We start from the raw sequence: 25340 nt of genomic DNA, 5'->3' as shown, positions 1-25340 counted from the left end.
ACAAGATTGTAACCTATCAATAACTCAATAAAAAAAAAAAAGAGAAAGGACAGCTCACCAAGGGGGCAGGAAAAGGACAAATCTTCAGTCACAACATTGCAAACAAAAGGGAAAGGGAGCAAGGGTCAAGCAGGTAGAAGGGGCTCACCAGGAAACTACAGATCCCCCAGCAGGAGATGGAGCCAGGGCTGGATGAAGGCTGATCACGCGGCCTGCCATGCCAGCAGTCCCCGGCTCCTCTCCTGCACAAGCCAGAGGAATATTTTTATCAACCATTTTGTAAATGCAAGTTTCTTAACAGCTCTAGAAACGTTTTTTAGGATGAGGGACTCTCACCTCATCCCATTTTAGGTATAAATGCTTTTGAAGAGGTAAAATCACGTGCTGGTTGTTTATTTGTTGGTACAACCAGAAAAGAGTGGGCTTTGAATGTTTTGGGTATCAGAGCTTAACATTCCATGGATTGGGGGGTGGGGGGGGCCACGGGTAGTGTAGTTTTTATATACTATAATACAAAGCAGTCACACATTTAACACGTCCTTGAATATTCTAAGCTGCTCCTATTCCCAGGTTGTTTTTTGCTACAACTGTTTCCTAAAGAAAACTACTCTCTGTGCCTGGCTCTCCCAGTTAGAATTTCTTACACTCTGACATCACTGGTTATCTTTGCATGTGGTGGTCCAGTTTTCCTAGTAACTTTGTTTATATATGATATGAAATTGTGTATTAGTAGGACACGATATAACAGCTTATCGACATTTGAAGATATACGCACTGGTAGCCTCTTAAAGAAAATCTGCCTCCAAACTTTAAGCTGAGATTCACTAGAATTACTACTTGGAAAAGACTATCACAACTATGACTCTTTTACATTTTCAGGGTATACATTAAGAATTACGTACAAATTGAAATGTCTGTGTACTGATCCTCAAAACAACCAATAAAATCTCAACTATGAAAGAAAAAACTTGGGAGAAATGCCTAAGAAACGCGACTCATACAGTTGCGAAATCCACATCAGCAGCGCCCACGCTGTGTGAGTTTGGGGGTAGAGGGATGACTGCCAGAGATGGTGCTTTGGCTTCTGCTATTACGTCCCCCAGAAGGTCTGGACTGCCTCTGGAAAGACTGAAATCTGACCAATACCTTAAGGAACATCTTAAATAGGCCTCCCCTCCCTCCACGACCCACACGACCTACAGTACTCGCCAGCGCACTCACACCCTTCGTAGGCAAAGCGCTCCTGTCCAACCAAGTGGAGCTCTAGGGGGCAGAGCAGAGGCTCCATCTCACAGCTCTGAGCACCATGTGATCCCGCAGTGACCAAGAAAGATCTTCTTCATAAAGTGGGAGCCAACAGGATCCAGTATCACCTTTGCAATAGTATCTTGATCTCCAAGGTCCTTAACAAATCCTCTGCAGACTAGCTAAGAATAAGAAAGGCCTGTTCTCCCTTGTTTTCATTACTGTTCTTGTTATTTTCTACCGATGCTTTGAATGACCCTCAGCATCAGGACACAGCCACCAGCTGGCAGCCAAACAGAAGGGAAGGGGTGGGGACAATGTCATGATGGCACTGGGCTCTTTTTAAAGAGATAAAAATCATTCCTACTGGGATAAAAAAGGCCAATATGTAATAAACAGCAGTGCTTATGAGATTATGAAACTTAACACAAACATTCACTATTCAGTGGTCCAAAGAGAAAAGCTATGTCATAAACCAAGACACACCCCCAAGCCGTCCAAAACCACTCAGTCTATACTTGGGATACAAGGAGTGGAAGACAATGTACTCCCAGGTTAACAAGTCAGGGTTCCAGGGGCGTCAGACAAATGAGTGTGGGATGGCAATCACCATTCTGGGTTTACTCCACACGTACTTAAAAGAATCCTGAAAGTGCCATATGTGGGGAAGGAACAGAAAGAAAACTTCAGACAGAAATTCCTGCCTCACGGGGCCTGTATTCTTATGGGGACTGGACCTTAGAAAACGATTCTTCTGTTTTCTGAAAGCTACAAGAGGAGGAATGGGATAAAAAGTCTACGCAGGGTTCTGCAGCAAGAGCGTAACTCACCCACATTGGAAAACTCAGTGACTCCTTCAGAATAAGTGTGTCAGGATCAACTGACAGGCTGCACAAAGGCAAGGAAGCAAGTATTTACCCAAGCAAACAGCAAGGAAAGGCCTTTTGATGCCAAATTCCACCGCTAACAATCAAGACTCCAAAAGTGCCAGCTAACTCTAATTTCTGGAAATCAGTGGTCACAGTGATTTCTAGATTCCTGATATAGTAAGAGCTATTGTAACTTTCCCTTCTGTGACCTTTTTTTTTTTAAGATTTTATTTTTTTCCTTTTTCTCCCCAAAGCCCCCCGGTACATAGTTGTATATTTTTAGTTGTGGGTACTTCCAGTTGTGGCATATGGGATGCCGCCTTAGGATGGCCTGACAAGCAGTGCCATGTCCACGCCCAGGATCCGAACTGGTGAAGCCCTGGGCCGCTGAAGCGGAGCACTCAACTTAACCACTCGGCCACAGGGCCAGCCCCTCTGTGACCTTTTCAAATGCCAAGATGAACACAGAATTTAGTCAAAACAAAAGTTTTGCTCTATCAGATTTCAACTGTTGGTCATACTTAGTACCAAGGTCTACATCTAATTAATCCAACTCACTAGAATTGCAAAGAACAGCATATTCAAAGGTGTTGAAACAAGAATTAAAAGTCACCCATATGGCCAACTCTGGAAAAGTTATCTAAAACAAAAGGAGAATCAGTAGATTCGACTTAAAGGATGCAGGAAATGGTGATGGAGGAACAATTTAATAATTTAAGCAAATGTTTCTTAGAGAACTTGCATCATTAAACTACCTAATCCAGAAGTATACTGACCACCTTAAAAATACCTCAAAGGGTAACAGAATGTCGTACCTATACTTAAAAAAAAAAGTCATTGGGTCATACAGATCAACTCCTTCTTACCCATACAATATATCAAGTGTTCAAATTCACTAAACAGTTTAAGGCTTGCAAACCTCCATCCTGTTCCTGAACATGCTGATAACTACCTTTCCTCACCACTTGGGAACTAACACCACAGATAATACAACCACTTACAAACTACTACTGATGGAGTTACTGAAAATAAAAATATTTTTAATTATGTCATGACAGCTTAAAAAGAAAGACCAGTCCCCGAAGAGGATAATAATAGCTATTAGGTAAATGAGCAGGAATTTTAAAGCTTTAGTAGTTAATAAACAGAAACGAATATTGACTGGAGAGATGTCATCCCACAAATGGTGTCCCTCAAGCTTTATCATTCTAGAAGCAATGACTTTAGCAGACTAGGCACATAGGTTATGAGTAACTTTATAAATTCTAAAGCTAACTTTGCAACCTTCTAGAATCTGTCCTTTAAAGAACTTCAAAGAAGGAGATGAACTGCCATTTACAGGACCACTGATAGCATGTGTAGTATAAAGAAACAGTTGCCAATCAAACCTGGAACCTTTGGAACCTGTAAATGAGAGGAGTATGAGGCATAATCCATCAATGAACTAAATCAAACCACCTGAGGGGAAACTACAGGGGAGGAAAGGAGAGCCGAGATGAGAAACGCACGGCAGACTGCTATCCCCTCCATACTCGGCTTCAGGGAATTAAAACAGAAGAACTCCCCTCATTAACAACTGCTAACATCCCCGCCCGAACAAGGCTACCAAGCACACACCAAACAGAACACACGGTATGGGACAAAGGGGGCGGGCCCAGGCCGGGCATGGACTGTGCACACTGGACACACGCAGTTTGGAGGGAGCATTTCGTTTTCCTGTTTTCAAACGCATTCAAGACCACAGATTTTTTTTTTTTTTTTAACACAGAAACTGCAGGGACTAACAAATGACCACAACCTGTAATGTAAATTGAATGCTATTCTTCCAAGTCATTCTTTGATTGAGTGATGCTACCAATGCTGGAAACAGCCTGACTGTTCAAAGCTGCTTTCACAGCACCCTGGACTTGCTGCTCCAGACTGAATGAACTTCACTGCTTTCAAAACCCCAGGAACCAGATCTGACAGGAACAAATAACTTCTCTAACACTATTATTAACTTAATCAAAGTGACAGTCCTATCAGCAGAAGTGCAGAAGAACAACAATTTTCTCGGACACAAATGATGGATGTTTGACTGTGATACTCCCCACAAAAATGATTCACAAAGAAGATACCTTAGGAGTCAAACCCCTTTTACTTGTAACATCAATCTGAGTAAACTGTTTACAGTTGCAGCTGTATTACACATGACCATCCCAGTTATGCTCACAAGTGTAAAACCAAGGTTATGATGAAATGCTTCCTGGGAAACCCTAACAATTATGGAATAGACAAGACCTCTCTGCATCTACCTGGTATCCCTAGGTACCACCAAGCCTGCTATATCAAATGGTTCATCCTACTCTGTAATGAAAAATATATAACTCTAAGTTGTTCCAGGTATTTACTTGAGTTTCTCACTTAGTAACAGAGAAGCCATCTATCCTAATAACATAAACCAAAGTAGGCTTTCTGGAACTAAAATTCTATCTGTGAAACTGGATTTTACAATTACAACATTGTTTTCCAACGTGTGACCTGCCTACATATGTCCCTCATCCAAAGGTGCTGAGAGCGAAGACAACACATTTAAACATCTCTTTCATTGCTTGCCTTCTTCAACTGGCTTGAATACTCACATTAAATTTTGCAATGCTTTTTTAATAGCTTCTATGAGACTGTAAAAATTACCTTTTATTTGTTTTCAATAATAACACACGAGCTTCTTTAAAGATTGTATGGTACCATAAGCAATTTCCCAGACGCTTTCCCACTAAGCCCGTGTTGAAAGAAATGTGTCTGTTAGAGAATAATCCTTAGTAACCTCCCATCCCTCCAGCCGTCTTCATACCGCTTATTGCCAAAACAAAACCAAGTGGGTAGTTTAAATGCAATCCAAGTCTAGTTTAATATTCCTCTGGCAGAAATTCGAGTTATCAATGGTGATCGTGACAGATTTTACAGATTGAAAAACAAAAGTAACACCTTTATTTTGGCCCTCATCTGTATCATTCTGTGACCTTACCATGTATAAGGTCTTTAAATGAGCTGGCATCAAACGTAACCTAAAAAACTAGAACATACCTCGAAGAATGAAAAGCTGTATAGCTATTTCTTCCCTCCCCGTAGAAATATTACCATATTAAAATGTTTAATAAATTGCTAATTATTATTTAACATGAATAGAAAAATCTTCATATACTCTGCAAATACGCGGAAGAAAACAAATACATGTAACTTAAGTCCAGCATCCACCTTAATGAAGAGAACAAAATAGTAATGAAGTTGACACTAGAAGCCCAGGCACAAAATCATACACAGACACAAGAAGGCCACACGCCCCACTCCGGAAAGAATGCACCAAACACATTCGCATTTATTTTCTTTTTTTTTTTTTTTTAAGTAAATGACAAAGACCCAGTTTACCAGCTTTACTTTTTTAAACCTAAGCTTAACATTACATATTTAAACAATTGTCAAAACTTACTAAGTTGCCAGCATTCATGCACAACGAGAAAACATCCTCAATTTATATTAAACCAGAAATGTATTACCATTAATGCATTAATATCTTTCACTACTAAATACTGAAAAAAAACGAAATTATTTTTGTGGAAGATTCCTTCTGGCAATGTTAACGTCACAGCAGGCTGACACTACTCGGCTCACGTTTCAAACACAATGGAAAAGCAGGTCCGTGCTGGTGTTAGTGTACGAAAGAGTCACGGCCACCTTGGATTACGTTTAATAAAAAAGCAAAGTGCATACAGAGATTTACAACAATTTTAAAGACAAAAAAAAATGGTCCTATTATGTGGTCCCAACAATAAACTCAAAAGTCTATGACAAACAGGGCTCCGACGAGCTGTGTATAAATACTTTAGATTAGGTACAGTTATACTGAAAGTCGAGTTCGTTTGAAATCTTCAAAAAAATGTTCCTGTTAATCCTCAAATGGTGCTTGTTATGTTAACATTTCTGTTTGTTACATGCGTGCGTTGAATTACTTGTTATCCAAGCGCAGCAGCTGCTCCTTACCATTTATCGTTAGAGACTTTAACTGGCCATCTTCTTCAACTTCTACTCTTTCTTGACCATTCTCGACAATTCTGGAGGATAAAATGCATTTGAAAAGTTTTTTTTGAAGTAAATACATGCATATGTAAACATATTCACCTATGTATACAGATGTATATGTAATACATATTCATTATACATAATACGTATGTGAACGTATATGCATATTTTAAAGGACATAATTGCCAAAGACATACATGAAATCACTAATTTTGAGGCTGAAAAACACAGCTAAAGCCAACCTGTTGATGATAAATCTTTCCTTAAAGAGATTTATTCTGACACGTAAGCTTTATCTCTAATACTACAAGCAGAACACCGCATGTGCAGACACTATTAATCAAAATGGGAAAGGTTTTATTGCTAATGGCTTTCTATTTCACCATTCTAACAGTGCCAGCAAAACTTACGCATATTATTACACGTTAAACATGGCTCTAAATAAATACCACTTCTAATATATAACATTAAGCAAAAGCTTAAAAGTAAAAGCTCTAATTTGGAGATGAAGCAAAATTTCTCATGGTGCCAAATCTCACACACAGCCTGTACTTCACACACTCGGGTGTGCAAAGGAAACGTGGCCCCAAGGAAACACTACCTTGCTTATTACAAATATGAAATACAGAAGACTGCTGTACCTCTTTGTAGTGATTTTTCTGCCATTAACGGTTTTAGTAGAAGTTGATATAGATTTGAAGTTGCCCATCCCACTACCACCAAATGCCGTGGAAGAGAACGAAGTGAGGCCCCCATGACCCAGTGAACCAAAGGAAGTAAATCCTGTAGGAAAACAGGAAACAAAGATTAGACACCAGTATGTCCAGTATTCATTTAATGCAAAAATTACTGAGTTTCAAAACTTCATAGTAGACATCTGATGTACGCTGTGTAACTGAGGAGTAACTGAAAGTTCATACAGAAATAATCAAAAATACAGGAGAGCAATGCCTATGCAGTACTGCCACAGAACCGCAGGGAAGGGGAAAGCCGCACTCCTCTGAATCCGTGGACACGTATTCCAGGAACAGAAGGAAGAACCAGCTCCCTCTTTGAGGCGTATCCCTTGCCCCCTCTCCCTCTCTCCTTTACACAGTGCTTTGCTGGACCTCACTGGCATTTCACCCTATTCATGGATGGTCAACCTGGCAATGTGCATCACACAGGGAGTGGGATGGCAATATGCATCTTAATCTTACAGGGTGACTTCACCACCAAAGAATGTCAAGCCCATCTATAATGCTTACCTTCTCTCCTTGCAATGTGACCACAGGGGGTGAAAATCTGAATTTCTAAAAAGCTAGGATAATTTTAGAATGAATACTACAAATTTGCTATAAACTATGGACAACGTTCTCAATTACATGGCAATCACACTACGGAAATCAAAAACTCCCGATTTTCACACGCCACACTTTGATTAAGAACTGGTTGGCTTATTAAAAGAGCTTATTACTTGTCCCACTTCCAAAATGTTCACATTAAAACAAATACCCCATACTCTCTCCAAATACGACTCAATCATCTAAGCTCTAATTTTCTAGGACCAGGGACATCCAGAAGAAATAGAATGTGAGCCAATAAATCATTTCACATTTTCTAATGGTCCCATTAAAAATAAAAAGAAGGGCTGGCCCAGTGGCACAGCAGTTAAGTTCACAAGTTCTGCTTCTCAGCAGCGTGGGGTTCGCCAGTGTGGATCCCGGGTGCAGACATTGCACCGCTTAGCAAAAACTATGCCGTGGTAGGCATTCCACATATAAAGTAGAGGAAGATGGGCATGGATGTTAGCTCAGGGCCAGTCTTCCTCAGCAAAAAGAGGAGGATTGGCAGCAGATGTTAGCTCAGGGCTAATCTTCCTCAAAAAATAAGTAAAAAGAAATTCGTAAAACTAATTTTAAGATTTTATTTAATCCAAAATATTCAAAATATTATCATCTCAATATCCAATATAAAAAACGAGATACTTTACATTCTCTTTCATATTCAGTCTTTGAAATCCAGTGTATATCTCATACTCAAAACACATCTCAACATGGACTGGCCACATCCCCAGTGCTCAACAGCTACAGGGAGCTGGTGGCTACCGTACAGGACAGCACAGGTCTAGAGCAAGCCAGGAGCCACACATCTACCTCCCACGTCAGCCACACGTTTCTTAAATGAAGTACTATTTTGTTGATATTTTTAACCAGCTTTCCTTCACCACCCCCTCCCACCTGTACTGTATTACACAGTATCTAATGAGAGGATTTGCTAGAGCAAAGTACCTTGAAAACTGCCCTGCATATTAGAGTCTGACCTCGATTTACCTAGATGTTCCCAGCCCAGTTTCTGGAAGCAAGAAGACTGAGCTGTATTAGCAGGACAGCCTGTACAGTAACATGCACTGCAATTCTTACCGCAGAGCATTTAAAGTAAACAGGAGAAAATACGAGAAAAATAGTTCCACTGATAAGAGGAGCTTCACAGAAAAGATAAGATTCTAATTCTCCACACACAATTACATCATGCCATGTGCGCATCGCTCGAGTTGACCATAACCACCGCGTAGCAGGGCAATCACAAGAGGTCGCACTTCCCCAGTGGACTCAGCGCGCCATGGTCGCACACACTGCAGGCCCATATGGAAGCCCTTGCTTCTGGTCCCATCACCTGGGACTTTCCTAAGATACCACCTGTTTGTGTGTGTTTTTTTAACTGTCAAGGAGGTTAGATTAAAAAAAATGATTTAGTGAGATTGTCTAAGTGCGTTATTTCTCATTTACCCAAAAGCACATTACTCTTTAACCAGGAATTTCATTAAATGTTGGCTTTCAATAATAAGATCAGAAGTGGATTTTTGAGTCTAATATTCTTGGGGAGAACAGAAAAAAATGTAGGTTACTAAGCACAAATTTGTACACATAAAAAATACTGGCAGATGTACAAAGCTGTTCTACCAAAAGGAGTACACATACTTCAAACTGCCCTAACTGAGAGTATTCTAGGGGCGAGCCCGGTGGCGTAGTGGTTGAGTCCGCACACTCCACTTTGGCAGCCCAGGGTTCGCTGGTTTGGATCCTGGGTATGGAGCTACACACTGCTCGCTCATCAAGCCATGCTGTGGCAGCATCCCACATAGAAGAACCAGAAGGTCTCACAGCTAGGATATATAACTACATACTGGGGCTTTGGGGAGAAAAAACAAAACAGAAAGAGAAAGACTGGCAACCAATGTTAGCTCTGGGCCAATTTTCCTCAAAAAGAACAACAAAAGAACACTATTCTGTTTATCAGCACTAACTTCTGTTCAGGTCATCAGAGATTAAGTCTAAGGATTTAATACCTGTATCAAAGGAAGGAAATCCTCCTCCAAAAGATGGAAATCCACTGAAGGCAGAGAAAAACGACCCTGTGCCTCGGTTTCTGCTTCCGCGGGGGCCCCTTCGACTACCAAAAAAGTCTTCAAATGGGTCTTCTAAAAACAAAGAAATGCATTTTGTAAAGTCTTTATTCATGTTTATTTTTTCACAGGAGAGCTGCAATAAGGGAAATGGGTTATTGCCTTATATTATTCCATTAGGAACAACACTTCTTACCAAGAAGTTATAATACCATAACTTAACTACAGAGCACACTGAGTGCATCTAACCAGCAGTTTTACTTACTTGTTTAATTCAACTACAGCTAGAAGACACAGGGAAATAAGCAAGCAGACTGTTGACAGAAACACTGTATATACAAATCTAAAGCTCAGGACCATTACCATGCGCTTCCACCTGGAGAGAGCTGTCTCCATGAGCCTGGTAACGAAGTTCGGTTAGACTCTACCCTGCTGCCACCACCTGGAAGGCTAAGACGCTTTCACCCCTCGGTGGCTGTATTCCACGGAGTCTGGCTGCCTTCTTCAATTTAATTCAGAAATAACAAAAATGGATTATTCTAATATTCATTTACAACAGAGAGAGAGAGAATGTTATACCAATGGAGGTAAAATTTAACAGCTGGTGATTCTGGGCTGAGAGGTTTTAGAATTCCTTTTACTTTTCTGTAAGCTCGACATCTCAAAAACAGTTCAGAAAGGATTAGTCAAAATCAAATCTGAATAAATGTTAATTGGCAAAATAAATATTAGTGGTAAAACACAACTGTAATAGAAAATTACTAACACAAACAGGCATCATATTGCCATCAGAAAATTTTACCGAGATTCTATATGCAATTAATCAATGTTAAATATTTTGGGGGGTGGGGGTGGGAATGGGAATTCTGCAAGAGATGAAAACAAGGATGCCTGATGAATGGTAAGGCAGAAATGCATGCAGGGAAAGAAAAAAGCAACCCATGACACAAAAACCAAAGAACTAGTATGGCATGTTTTTAAGACGGGGGAGGCGGCGCAACACAGTGAGTCAACACACCTGAGTAGTGAAACAAAAGAAATGACAGAGTAAATACAAAATAACATGTAACAAGCACTGAAACCAAACAGAAACTGAGATTCACAGCTGCAATTCAGGTTATCACCAACCGTGACCTGAGAAGTGTAGCCCCTCAAGGTGAACTAGGGCAGTCGTCTGAAAGACGTCTGCAAAGACCAGTGCGTCGTTGCCCACAGGACCCTCATGTCATGAATGGCTAGCCAGGCAAGACTCAGGGGCCTTAAGGAAAGCTCAGTATTAATAGGGGCAAGGAAAGAGAAAAGGCGTAAACTTGGCCTCTTAAAGAGAGCTCTATCTAATGCTAAGTGCAGGAAAATGGGCCTGAAAAATGAAACATTCAGGAAAACTGCTCACTGATAGCTTCTTAAAAGATAAGAAAGGAGAAAGTGCTAGAGGAGTAGGAAGGAACATGAGCAATCCGAATGCACAGACCTGCTCCACTAGCCCCCAAGCGAGGAGGGCATGTCACAGAGGGTAATAGATAACAACTGCTATTGTTAGCAAGAAGCTAACCCCCAAATTTTACTGATTTTGCAACTTAGTTCCCACAGTAAATGCTTTTAAACCCTTTTAAAAATAATTCTAAGAAACTCATTTCTAAGCTACTTTGTAAACATGGCTTACAGACCCTTTATTATAATATTCAAAAGCATGAATAAGAGAAAGAAGTTAATCATAAACTCTACGTAAAGCTAATAACATTTTGTGAATTTCTCCAGAGACTTCATTCTATTCAAATAAAATTCAAGCATTTTATTTAGTGGCTTTTTACCTTGTTGCCATGGCCTACCCACCTGCCACACCAGCTGAATTTTATCAATCAGAGCTACAAAATGGTGGCTAATTAACACTCTTGTATGACCGCTCAGGTTAAGAAACAGAAATGCTACAAACAGTTTAAACTCACTGTGCAGTAATTCTCCCACTCTCCCCTAAGAAATAATCATTCAAGAGAGTTCACACTCCCAGCTTCAGACTTTTGCACCCAGACACGAATCCCTAAACTACGTCGTTGTTCTGCACTCCTGAACTTTATGTACACTGAATCCTAGTGTTTGCGTCCTTCTGCGATGTCCCTTTTATCGCTGCTGTGAAGATTAATTATACTTTCTTTAGGTTCATACGTTAACTAAATCTTTAAACGTTATTCACAGGCTTTCAAATCCAATTTAAACCAGTGTCCACGTGATGCTACTATTCAACAAGTGGCTTTAGTACGCTTACACCTTAACCTAAACTAAGACTTGCAAAATAATAAAATCACATTTTTTTTCCCTTGCTGAGGAAGATGGGCCCTGAGCTAACATCTTTTGCCAATCCTCCTCTTTTTTTTGCTTGAGGAAGATGGTCACTGAGTTAACATTTGAACCAATCTTCCTCCACTTTATATGTGGGACACCACCACAACATGGTGGCATAGGTCCACAGCTGGTATCCGAACCCACGAACCCGGGCCATGGAAACGGAGCCCGCCAAACTTAACCACTACACCATGAGGCCAGCCCCCTAAAATCACCCTCTTTAGAAACTACCTCCGAAGTTGGTTTAGAAGTATGTTATGAGAGTAAGACCAGTGCCTTTTCAGTTACATTTTCTTGTTACTTTTTAAAAAAATCTCTTTATCTTGTTTATTTTTCTATTGATATTATGTAGCCTAAATATGACTTTCTACAATTCTGGTATTCACTGATTAAAGTCAGAAAAGGTAACCCCGAAATGAAAAGACTCCCTTAACATCAGTCATGGTGACACTAAGAAAAACATTCTTTTTCTTTAAGTCTTAAGTATCACCCTTATAATGAAGTGTGGTAAAAAGTTGCTTCTGTGAGATTAGACAAACCTTTCTTAAGAGCTGCCTGTTACTGGTTTCCACCCTTTCAAAAAGCAATTTGGCAGTATGTATCATGAGCTTTTAAAATCTTCAGCCCCCAAACTAAATACAATTTTTAAAAACCTTTCAACTCAGCAACTCTACTTCAGGGAAGTCAGCTCATCTCAAACATGGAATAACTTAGCTGCACTAAGGGAGTTCACAGCCCTATTTATAGTGAAAACTGTAAAGAACCCAGTTTTCCAGTAGAGGAGGAGGTAAATAACCAGCAGCTTGAGTGCAGATTTCCAAGTGGTCACAAAATTTAAGCTTTAGAAAAAGGCAGGAGAGAACACACATGTACACACCACAACACCTAAAACATGTTAACAGTGGCTTTCAATCAGTGCCAGTCGAAGGCTGACCCCTTGCTCCTCTCACGTCATCCATACTGTCCCAATTCTTACACTGAGTATGCACTATGGATTATTTTTGAGGTTAAACAAAATAAATCCCACATTTATATTTTAGAAATAAATTTTAATAACTCATGTTAACATAACCAAATGTGCTACCAAGTACTTTTAACCTTCACTCCCACCAGGTGTACAGCCCAGCCAGAGGAGGAGGTGGTGCCAAGGTGACCAGGGGTGGACTTGTCATGGTTAATTTTATGCATCAACTTGAAGGGACTATGGGGTACCCAGATATTGGTCAAACATTATTCCAGGTGTGTTTCTGAAGGTGTTTTTGGATATGACTAACATTCAGATCAGTAGACTCGAGTAGAGCAGATTGGCCTTCCCAATGTGGGTGGGCCTCATGCAATCAGCTGAAGGGCTGAAGAGAACAAAAGGCTGACCTTCTCCCCAAGAAAGAGAATTCTCCTGCTTGATGGCTTTTGAACAGGCACACTGGCTCTTCCAGCCTGATGCCCTTTGGACTCAAACTGGGACATCAGCTCTGCAGATTTCTGAACTTGTCAGTCTCCATAATCAAGTGAGCCAATTCCTCACATGAAATTTCTTCAGATACAGACATAGAAAGTGATATACAGATACAGATCCTGTTGGTTCTGTCTCCCTTGAGACCCCTAACACAGATTTTAGAAAATTTTAAAAAAGAATGTATATTCTTGATGATTTTACAAGTTATCTTTAAGCAGGTCCTTATGCCTTAACACAACTCTACCCTGAGACAGACATTACATGAACAGGCAAGTGTCTGGATTATGCCGTAAGTCTACCATTTCAGAGCTCTAGGCATCTTGTATCAAACACATCTTTAAAATCTCCTAAGATCCTGCTATTCTCTCAGAAATACTAAACCCAGTCCATTAAGGGGTTCATGATATTAGCAAGATACCAATCAACAAAGTAACTATCAAACTTATGAAAAAAATACATGGAACCGAATGGTGTGAAAAAACTGAGCACAAAACACATATAACCAATGTTTACATGCATACATTCATATAAAAAGCCTTATAAAAAAACAAGCGTGAAAGATGTTTAAAGCCATGCATTTTCTTAAGTTTTACCAAGGGTCAGAACCTGAGAAAACACCAACAACATAACAATGAAGAGAAACTAATTCAAATCAAATGCTTTAACCACAGATCAAATGAAAGCATAGGAGAAAACTAAGGACCACCATTAAGACAGCTTGTACCCTCCACCCTGAAGCAAACATTTCAGTAAAACAAAACCCAAACAAGGAGGCCTGCATAATGAAATTAAGGCACCAGCTGCTCCTTTCCTCATGGCCTCACACTATTAGTTCCCCCAGATAAACTGAAACAAAAAAGACAACAAAACAATCTAAAAGGGGCCGGCCCCATGGCCGAGTGGTTGGGTTCACGCTCAGCTTCAGCAGCCCAGGGTTTCAATGGTTTGGATCCTGGGCGTGGACATGGTACCACTCATCAGGCCACGGTGAGGCAGCGTGCCACATGCCACAACGAGAAGGACCCACAAGTAAAATATACAACTATGTACTGGGGGGCTTTGGGGAGAAAAAGAAGGAAAAAATCTAAAAAGCATCATGGGCATTTCGAACAAAGGAAAATATTCACTCTACTATAGTTTCAAAGCTAAACTCTACAGCAACCTTTACAAGGGGGAAACACTTGAAATTCAAACGCCAAGTGGAGCAGGCAGAGACTCTAAGAGATCACCCAGCTAACCCCAATACGACAAAGTAAAATTAAAACACTCCTTTACTACAACCCAAATTTTTACAATGTTTTTTCTTACATATTTGGAAGTTAGAAAAAATATTTGGACAGAATCTGAAATAAACAGAAATGGGGTAAAATTAAAAACACAGCCATAGCACCACACTAGATTGGAACCCTCAGGAGAATGGGTGTTTGGGGCATACTTCACTGCTGAATCAGCACCTGGGATGCTGCCTGGCACTAAACAGTGGGCACGTAGTAAAACATATGCCCAACAAATGAACGTACACCTCTCAAGTTCCCATACAATCATCTTGTCACAAATAAACTTCTAGTTACATCTTAGGTCTGGGTGGAGCACTGTATTTTCTAAGAGTTGCACAAATCTTTCCAAGTCAAGGATCCAAAACACGCACACTGGATCCAAACCGTCCTCTTTCAGACACCATCGGAGGCCTGGTGTCCCATGAGCATCTCTCCCCACAGGGAAATGACTCCCTCACAGAAGGAGCCTATGAGGACAACCGTATCTTACCTTGCACCGTGTGCTGTCTCCCTCCTCCACAAATGACACTGTCCTCCTCTCCCCCTGCCTTTACATCTTCTGCTTTCCTCTCCCTCACACTGTGCTGCGCCCATTCGACTTCCATAAACGGACCTTGTCAGTGTTAGGAAGCCGACCACAACATTAACTCCCCTCATCCTGTAACCGCGGCCACAGAACATGTCCAACTTCCAAGTAAGGAAGAGGCTCCCTCGACCGACCACAGGGAGCAAAATTCCGCAAGAAAGTGATGATGGGCACAACCTACATGAGACTCAAGATAACTCTAACCCACGTGATGAAAACCAACACAGGGCGAGGTGCTGGCTTCCCCTGCTGGGGAACAAACAGCACACAGAGGGCTCAGCTGCAGAATCTCATTACAAGGTTCCGCGCCTGCTGTGGGGGTGGCCAGAACTGCTGTTCTCATGGCCCAGAAAAACAACTCTCAGAACAAGCTTTTCAAGAACCCCTTTCTCTATCTGGAGGAAGGGTGGCATGGGGGATAAGAGGAACAAATGTCTCGACATCACTAACTACATCCTGAAAAACACCTGAAAAGAAGCTGCAAATCACTAACACAGCATCCACCCCTCCTCACTGCGAGCATAATTTTAAGTGGCAATGAACTATTTTCAAATGCCAGCTCCACATTCCAACAGCAAGAGCTCTCAAATGTGCACAGAACCACACTTCGTTATGTTCTTCAAGAGAATCTCACCAGAGCACTAAAGCCCCTCAACGTGACAGAAACGGGCAGAGGCCAGCGGGGTGGCCACACGCACTGCTCCCCTCACTCGTTTCGGACCACGGGCTTTGCAGTCCTTTTAAAAGTTACATGAAAAACGTTGGCAATTCTGGCTACGTTAGCTGGAGAACCGTCTAGGCCATGCCCTTCTCCACCTATCCCTTGCCTTCTTTCCTATCACACAAGCGCAGGTAAGCGCGTGAGGCTTTCTCCTGAATTCATGAAGGCACCTTTGTTACAGATGTGCACCGCTGCAGCGCTGTACTGACTGCACGAGCTGTGGGGTTTCCGGTCCATACGTGCGGTTACTCCGAACGGCCAGGGCTCTCTCACCTCTGCACTCTATACTCTAACCTTCTAATTTCTCTTAGCATGTCTAACTTTAAAGGTCTCCCCTTCTTTTCCCTTTCAAAATCTGCTGCTTCTCAACTGTACAGACAACTCTGTAAGGAAGACCACATTATAGGTTAAACTGTGCCCCCCTCAACAGATGTTGAATCCCTAACCCCCAGGGCCAGCGGATGTGACCTGGTTTGGGAACAGGGTCTTTGTAGACGATCAAGTTAAGATGAGGTCATCAGGGTGGGCCCTAATCCAGCATCACGAGTGTCACTATAAAACAAAAAGGGGCAACTGACCAAGACAGGCATGCGCAGAGGGGACAGGATGTGAAGACACCTATGCGTCCAGGACCGTCTGAGGCCACCAGAAGCTGGGAGGCTGGAAGGATGCTCCCTCCCAGGGACCAGCCCCGCCCACATGCTGACCTCAGAATTGCAGCCTCAGAACTGGGAGAGGGTCCCGCTGTAATTTAGGCCACCCAGTCTGTGGCACTTCATTACAGCAGCCCCAGGACACTACCGCAGGCCCAAATCCCGCTTCCAGGGCCTCAAGCACTGGCTTCAAAGGGAGAGACAACCTGTGCGACAGCTGGTCTGCAGCTCCCAGGGCCCCCACCCTTCTTGTTTCTTCAGGTATCTCCAAGATGGCTACAGGAATCTGACCAAGGACAGTCTCAAGGCACTAGTAGCAGAAATTTTTTATTCCAGATAGACTTTAAGTAAGTTAGCCTCCTCACAACAAAGAGAGGGGCAGGTCCTTCAGAGTTACTGTTGCCCAAGCAGCACCTCAAGCTCTGGGCCGCTGTCCTCGCTCAGCAGCTCCTCGCACTCCTCGCTGAGCTCCTCCACGTCCCCCGGGCTCGCCTCGTCCTCACTGGATACAAACTCCAATTCCTCACTCAGAAGCTCGCCCCGGCCCCGGCTACAGCCTTCACTCGCCTCATCTTCACTAAAGACATCAAGCTCCTCGCTGGATATCACATCCAAAACCTCACTGTTCTCTTCACTCTGGGTGTCTTCCACCGTCTCCTCAAAACAGGGCTGGTCTAGCTCTTCACTAGGCTCCAACTCCTCACTCGCCACCTCCTCGAACCCTGGGGGAGCAAAATCACTGACTCACTACATTACGTTTAACCCGGGCTCAGACAATTAGCCATCTACCCTCCTCAAGAGGATTATACTTCCCTCCAGAAGCCTGCTCTCCCTGGGTCTCCATGCCATAAAACTTCTCTATTGCTACCTCAATTTTTTCATTCACTAAGCTTACACAATTGATTGTGAAGGGAAAATACGCTTTAAAAAAACAAGTTTTCTGGAAATGATTTCAGGTTTTAAAGTTTGGTTTTGGCTTTCCAACGTGATAATACAAGTAAGCAAAAATGTCAAGTCATACCCAGACAACTCTTCCAAAGAATATTTCCTGCTATGACTCTAATGATCAAAACGGACTGATCTTCGTCACTTTTCTATCTTAGAACATCATTTCACAGAGCAATGGTATCCTATGAGAATAAACAAATGAACAGATGATCCTAATTCAAATTAATGAAATCCCTCGTCGTTAATTTTTCCAATTAATGTTCTGACAAGGACTCCTTTTCGTGTATGCCATATTTGGGGGAAATTTAAACAAAGTCAGCTGGCATCAGGAGTTTCGCCTGCACCGCTCCATTTCCGAGCCAGTGTTCAGTGCTGGTTTTAGCACCAGCCTCAACTACCTCTCCTGGGAGGCCATCCACTGGCAAGGAGGAGTCAACATCAGCAAGACGCCAGGCCCAAGTCCTCTCTGTCACAATGTGACAATTCTCACAGCTTGGTCCTCGAGCACAGAACTGCTGACAGTCTGTCCAACAGCTTTCACACCTCAACTCTTCCCACCGCTCACTGGTTCCCTAGGTTCCTCCTCTTTCATGTGGGGAGTCTGAAGTCAGACATGGGACTTTATATTCTCATAAATGCAAAGTGCAGCTCAGCACGTCTTCTAACAGATTCTGAACTAGTTTTTGGAAGCCAGAACAGGAGAGGAAAAAAACAGCTGATCATGTGAAAAATTAGAATAAAAAATGTGTCACCATAAATGGACCTAACAGGGTTGAGTAAACAGGATTTGGATGCTGATAAACATCAACTAAATCACTGCCAAAGCAGCAATCCCCCAGCCCTGCGTTCACTCCCATCTACACTCCACATACCGCCAGCAGGCTGCACCATGACTTCATATATGTAGTAGCCGTGGAGCAGCTTCTTCTCCTGCGTGTAAACCCTGAGAGCCTGAAAATGGAAGTCACCCACAACACCTACGAGAACGGATGGAAGAAGCATCACTGCCACACTAATCATGGGAAACACAGGGGACACGCGTACAGTTAAAGTGTGACATGACATCTCAGTGTCTAAAACAGGGGGCCCAGGAAGCGGGAATTACAGCAAGACTACTTACCTGACAAGCTGGACTCTGAGCCCAGCAGAGGAAACCTCCACCAAAATGAGCCTATGTTCACAATCTATAACCCTTTCAGGTGAAGTACACATGCACATAAAGATTTCTTTCTATACACAAATCTCACAATTTAGAAGACATAAAAGTCAGCAGGTTTAAACAGCTTATAATGTGTAAAAACTATATGTTACTTGTGAGCTCACATCTGATTATACATTCTTTACTCTAGAAAGAACTGCTCAAGGAAAATCTTTTTTTTTTTTCTTTTTGAGGAAGATTAGCCCTGAGCTAACATCTGCTGTCAATCCTCCTCTTTTTGCTGAGGAAGACTGGCCCTGAGCTAACATCCATGCCCATCTTCCTCTACTTTATATGTGGGATGCCTACCACAGCATGGCGTGCCAAGTGGTACCATGTCCATACCAGGGATCCAAACCAGCAAACGCCGGGCCGCTGAAGCGGAATGTGCACACTTAACCGCTGCTCCACTGAGCAGGCCCCAAGAAAAATCATTTTTAACGAGGAACCTTGGCCAATCAGATTTTTTTTCCCCAAGGAAAACAAAATCTGGCTACAATTCAATCACTAAGGGATTCTTCCTTTTTACTCTAAAAAAAAATCACCTAAGACATAAAGCAAGTTTAAGATGCTTGGCCTCAGGCTCAGAAAGGTGGGTCTGCTCTGCCCTTCTCTGCCACCCCCACCCCTTGTGTACCCTAGAACCGAAGTCCTGGGTGGCAGAAAATCGGACCTTCCTCCTCACTTGGCCACCAGGAGGTTCATGCCATCCAAACACAACATTTCACCCAACACTGCCCTGCTCCCCGAAAACACACATCTGGAGTTTGCTACAGGGTGTAATGAGACAAAGGTAATTTTAAGACACAAATCATCATTAAGTTCTTCCTGTTTTTCTTACAATATGATTTATTGCCTAAATGAACGCCAATTAATAAAAGCTAAGTATGATTACATTTCATATCACATTTATAGGGAGCCTTCCCCAATACACACGTTTACATTCACAGTAGCAGTAATTAAAGCAAAAAAGACCACGTACAGTCTTCCCTCCCCACCCCAAGTTGAACATTCCCCTGCTTAGCTTTCACTGTTATATTTGCTTACGAAAAAGCTAACATACGTCAGCTGTCCTCTTCCTCAGAAAGCTACCTTCTTAAAAAGGCCTCCCATAGTAAAAAAAAAAAAAGAAAAATAAGGAAAATCTCTGTGGACCTCCATCTGAAATAAACTGAAGTGCTGCACCTTCAGTTTAAAAGGCCCAATACCTACCAGACATGGTAGTGACTTCTTCCTCATGCCTATGATGGGCAGGGGTCCACTGGTTTCCCCCATGTTATCTGTAGACAGAAGTGCTCTTCTTGTTCCCCTCCCACGGGGCTGCATGTGGTGTTCGGGCTCTTCCACAGGCTCCAGGCAATGAAGGGGAGTCCACACAGGATGTGTTTCCCCTCAAGGAGCCAAAAGACAAAAGGGCTACAGCAGCAGTGAACCCCAACCCCCATGTTGCCCAGCACACCGGACAGTTCCCGCACTGGAGAGGACGCTCTAACAACAGTCCGACACTGCCCGGGCCCAAGACACACAGAAAACCTAACATCAGGCATCAGGACTTCTCTCATGGTCAAACAGCAGCTAGAACACCACGGTTACTCTGGGGACAAGAATACTAGTGCTGCCGTGCTCTACACGTGAACTTTCCTCCCAGAAACTGTCAACTCAGTAGTCATAATATACCACAATTAGAAAGACAAAAAGACGTTTATAAATCAAATGTCTTCTGAACAGTATGTATGCACTATGATGCTTGGTGTTTTTAATCAGAAAATTACACAGCAAATTCACATACAATTCGGTGTTCAACAGGAAACAGCATTTCTGAGCCCCGAGCATCCCAGTCCCTATCACTGTCTGAGATAGCAAAGGAAGGTAATTAGGGCCACACCGAGTGAAGGGAATGAATCCATTAAAATCTTTATTATTTTAATGTGCAAGGTATAAATTCAGAAAAATCTTCAAAAGGGAGGAGAAAGGATTTTATAACCCCTACGCTGCTTAAACACAAAGTTGAAGGACAAGATACAATGGTAACACCAGTAATTACACAGCAGAGGCACTGTCAGTCTTTGTGCGAGTCAGGGACACACCCAGTAAACGAGGGTCCAGACAACAAACTTACCAAAGAATTCGAATGAAAACGGGTCCCTTCCACCAAAAAATTCCCTGAAGACGTCATCTGGGTTACGGAATGTGAAGCCAAACTCAAACGGACTGTCAAAGTGACTTCCACCTACACAAAGACAGCAGAGCTTTTAGTTTATGAACTCTTGTGTTGAGTAGCCAACAATTATTTGTCTACAGAATATTACATAAACCCTGACCTAAAAAAAGAAAATATTTCGTAAACCTGAGGCCCTAAAATTCAAAACATTGGCCCTGCCTTGACTGAAACCATCTGTGCGTGGAGTTGATAAAAATGTGCCTGGATTACAGCAGTCCTAACTTCACAACATCATCGCACCTTAGCACTACCTCACCGTCTCTAAATTTCTAACAGGCACATTCATATTACGCACCACTTTTATTCTTTGTTATGAAACTTCATGTGAACCAAGCATATAAACTCATATAAGCTCATCCGAGCTGTCCACGGGGGCTTTGGAGCATTAGTTTCCAAATGCCCACCATGGAAGCCGGCAGGATGACAGACCACTACAGGGACTTTTCATCAAAAGTACACCTATCTAGGCCTCATCACCAGAGGCAGTTATTTCAGTTTTTCAGTAAAATCGTTTTTTAAACCCTAAGGATATTTTGACATAACATGAGGTACCTATCTGGGGGCACAAACTCACAACATGATATTACAGTAAGGTTCTAAATTATTTCTTACCTACAAAAAGTACACCAACATACACTTTCCAGTCTAACAAAAGGTTTCTAACAGGCTTTTTAAATGCTATTGATCTCCTTCCTCCCCCCAGTTCAGCCCACTTTCTGGGCTGAATCTGTTACCTACTGAAAAACATCTCTGTCCCAGAGAAGTGAGAGATTCAACCCTCCTCAAGACCACCTCAAGATGTCCTCTGCTCATCACCACAAGGCAAGGAGACAAATAAACATTTACATACCTCCACCTCCACCGTTTAATCCTTCTTTGCCGTACTTGTCATAGATGTCCCGTTTTTTAGCTATAAATTTAAAAAGAAAAGTCAGTAAAGACCAAATTCTTTTCCCCTTAAAATTGAGAAGTATTTCCAAATTGTAAATTAAAAAACCAAGCAGTTTTCAATTTTTCACAGTTAGTTTTAAGGAGTTAAGCCTCGCCTACTTTAAAAGGAAAAGGAGGAAGAGGGAAAATCTCTCCTTAAAAGCAACTCGGAACAATTTAAGTATTATGAAGTTTAAGGCATGATTATAAATATTAGAATATATGTGTCCCCCGACTGCCTGGAGCCCAGGCAAACCACATTAAACCACAGTACGAAGTTATAAAATTTCCCCACCCCTGGAAGAGTCCCTTCTTGCTGTGAAGTCCAACTGGGGGACGAGATGCATGGCAAAGACAGAGGACAGGGCCTCAGCGAGGATGGAAAGCAGACGCACTGAACGCCAGAAGAGCCAGCCCTGCCCTACAGTCTCATCCCCCCGTCAGGCAACGTCCCACCAGCGTGGGGGATGTGCTACTGTCCTTTGTCATCTTAGGATCTACATTCTAGAATAAAAAGAACCACAATATAGCACTGCTGAGACAGACAGGTTCTTTTGATACAACATCATGTGTGTTCCCCCAAAATCTCATGTTCTACAAAATCATGCAGTAAAATAACAAGAGGTTATGAGGAAAAGAGATGTAAAAGCAAACCAATTATAGGCAGGTTTTGGGAACCAGAGACCTAATAGGAACAGTAACCACACTTGTGACAGTGACTCTCAACAGCCCAGCTGAGGCTGGAGGCTGCATAAGAGAACATGAAAAATACATGCTCCCTCAAGAAAAAGGGACAACAGCATTTTTATGGGAATTTAGAAGTTCTCTTTCTGTCAAATATGAAGTTTGAGTTTAGCTCCAGACTTTTCTCTCTCAAGTTCCTGGTCTATGAAATCCACAAATCTAGGCATGCTGGATCAGCACAAACAAGACACTGAGGTCCCAGGGTATGTGATGTCAGTCCAGCTCAAAACCCTGTCAGTTTAGGACGCAGTGATAAAATCAAAAACACCTTTCACTAGTGACTCTGCCGTGTGTGGATACACTCCCCGGGGTCGGTTAATCAGTCTCCAGCCTTTTCACTGCCTCTGCCTTGACTCATACCAGGTCAGCCAGCACTGCTTCCTGGCAAGGCAGTGTCAGCAGATTTCCAGCTCCACACTCTTCTCCCTATCCCAGGACCCATACCTTCACGAAAAACCGACTGACTGTATGTATCTGGCTAACAGCTAACCTTTCACATAATTCATGAAACTAGGCTATGGATCTGACTTTGAATAACACTGAATACCTATACTCTAGACCTGGGGTGGGAAAACACACCGAGAAGCTCTTAAGTCTAAATCTCAGCTGTATGCTCAATTACTTATTTCCTGAAACTAAGGAAGTCCTTTCAAGTAGTAAAAATCAATACCTACATATGTTTAAGTGTGTTAAACATAAGTAAAAATCAGTAAGTATGTTTAAGAAGGGCAATGGGAATGAGAGGTCATTACCCCAAGAAAAGGGGCTGCCACCACCACCATGCGGTCACCCAGACAGATGCCTATCTGACTCTCCTGTCAGTTCTGAGACGAGGGTGTCAGTACTGTTTCACAACAGCCATTCTAGAAGTCACTAGAAACTGGGGTGCTCCACAGCACTCACAGCTAACTGCCAGGAAGGAACATGAAAGTCCAATCTTCACAAGGAAAGTAAGAAACTTTGTTTCCAGCACCCCAAAGCTGAGCCAGCCACACCCATGCTCTGCCAGCCAGCCCTGGGGAGGGCCCTGACCCCCATCGAGCATTACTCACCATCTGATAACACCTCATACGCTTCAGCTACTTGTTTAAATTTTCTCTCTGCTTCTTCTTTATTCTCAGGATTTTTATCTGGATGCCACTTCAGTGCCAGTTTCCGATATCTTGAAAAGAGTAAAATGGTCTTGATCACATCCAAAGCCCAAAACCCAATGGCCTTTGAATCATCACTAAGCAAGAAAGAGGCTTCAGAGCTGCAAACTAGTGCGATTAGTATCAGTTTCAACTGTAAATCTCCCTTTCCCCAAGAATGAAGCAATTTCTAAAATCCAGATAGCAGAATACAAGACAACCTCCAGACAAAGAAAAATGTTACAATGTTTAAGGACCAAAGTGTGCACAGTGTGAACTCACTGTGATAAGGCTGAGAACGGACTATACGCAGGCCGCCTTGGTAACTGTGCAGAAAGGATTCAACATGACTGCCCTCATCCTTATGTCCACATGGCCCCACCTGCCCATTACTTCACACATCAGTGTGGCAAAGGTGGGCCATGGACCACAGCAGTCAAGTATCCCAGCATCTTTCACAAAGCATCCCCTATTCCAGATTCAAGATTCAGTTAAAGATTCTGTGACCAAGGTTTCAATTAACCTAACAATCACATGCTTTTTAAATACCAAAAAATCCTTTCTTCTAAGTAGCTAAACGTAAGATGCATACATTTAAGAAGGAGGACAGTACAAGGGGAGGGGGTGTGCCCCTCAAAATCTAAGACTAGAATAAGAACCTGACAGTCCTTTTAACATGTGGCAAGTTATTCACGTAAGGCTGCTGAGGTTCAATTTAATTTCACCATTTCAATCAAAAACCTTGATTTATCAAAATCTGATTAAAGCTGAACTCTATAATGCTGAAACGGTACTTTCTTCTTATATCGCTGTGGACCTAAACATGCAGTGGCAGACCAAAAGCCCTGTAGTGCTACAAACCCTCCATAAAAAATGACACACCACATCAAAGACTAACGAGAAACAACAACTGGTTTGCACTAGTCTTGTGCCACATGACGATGTTCTGATCAACAATGGACGGCATATACCACAGTGGTCCCATAAGATTAGTTCCAATCCAGCCTAGGTGTGTAGTAGGCTATACCATGTAGGTTTGTGTAAGTACTGTAGGAAAGAAAGAAATGTTCCTCTGCCTTTCTAGGTTCTTCCGGCTGGTCTACGAATTCAACTGACATGAGACAGATTAACAGGAGAAAAAACAAACAAAAGTTTAATAACATGTATAAATAGGAGAAACCCAGGAAAACCGAGTAACTCCTCAAAACGGCCAAAGCCTTCACCTCAAATACCATCCTCAGCTAAAGACAAAAGAAGATGCTGGGTGTGGGGAGGGTCAGGGACTTCCAAGGGAAGGAAGGAATCCACAGGTAGGTGAAAAGGAGCACACATTCAGAAAACTGCTTGGCCACACAGAAACAAGAACACAGAGAGAAGCCAACAAACAGGCTTTTCTAGGCGCCTCCCTGTCTACCACCTGGTTTAAGTGATGCTAAGGTGACAGCTCACTTCCTGAGACAGGTGTTTTAATCTGAATTCTTTTACGCTTCTAAGGAAGAAGTAACTGAATCTGTTTCTTACAAATCACCAGCCTAAAACAAAACAATCCTCATGTTAAAGAGTCACATTTCGGGGTGG

The 25340-nt window shown here is 42.3% G+C and overlaps 1 protein-coding gene across 5 annotated transcripts in view; it reads right to left on the bottom strand.

Annotated features, from left to right (window-relative positions):
* DNAJB6 (DnaJ heat shock protein family (Hsp40) member B6) overlaps positions 1-25340 on the bottom strand; it is an 86754-nt gene that overhangs the window by 35776 nt on the left and 25638 nt on the right. For 4 of the 5 annotated variants that reach the window (XM_046670136.1, XM_046670137.1, XM_046670138.1 and 1 more), the window contains exons 3-8: positions 23685-23794; positions 21809-21868; positions 20857-20967; positions 9502-9633; positions 6815-6956; positions 6135-6205 (exon numbers count right to left, since the gene is read on the bottom strand). In XM_046670136.1, coding sequence (XP_046526092.1) covers positions 6135-6205; positions 6815-6956; positions 9502-9633; positions 20857-20967; positions 21809-21868; positions 23685-23794 — 626 coding nt within the window. Of the gene's footprint in view, positions 1-6134; positions 6206-6814; positions 6957-9501; positions 9634-14380; positions 17314-18411; positions 18517-20856; positions 20968-21808; positions 21869-23684; positions 23795-25340 lie in introns of those variants that run through there. The other variant, XM_046670139.1, reaches the window with a different exon arrangement.

The sequence above is a fragment of the Equus quagga genome, chromosome 8, assembly GCF_021613505.1.
Source record: "Equus quagga isolate Etosha38 chromosome 8, UCLA_HA_Equagga_1.0, whole genome shotgun sequence".
NCBI classification, from domain to species: Eukaryota; Metazoa; Chordata; class Mammalia; order Perissodactyla; family Equidae; genus Equus; species Equus quagga.
Note: the sequence above shows the minus strand (reverse complement) of the source record. Positions and strands in the feature narration are given on the sequence as shown.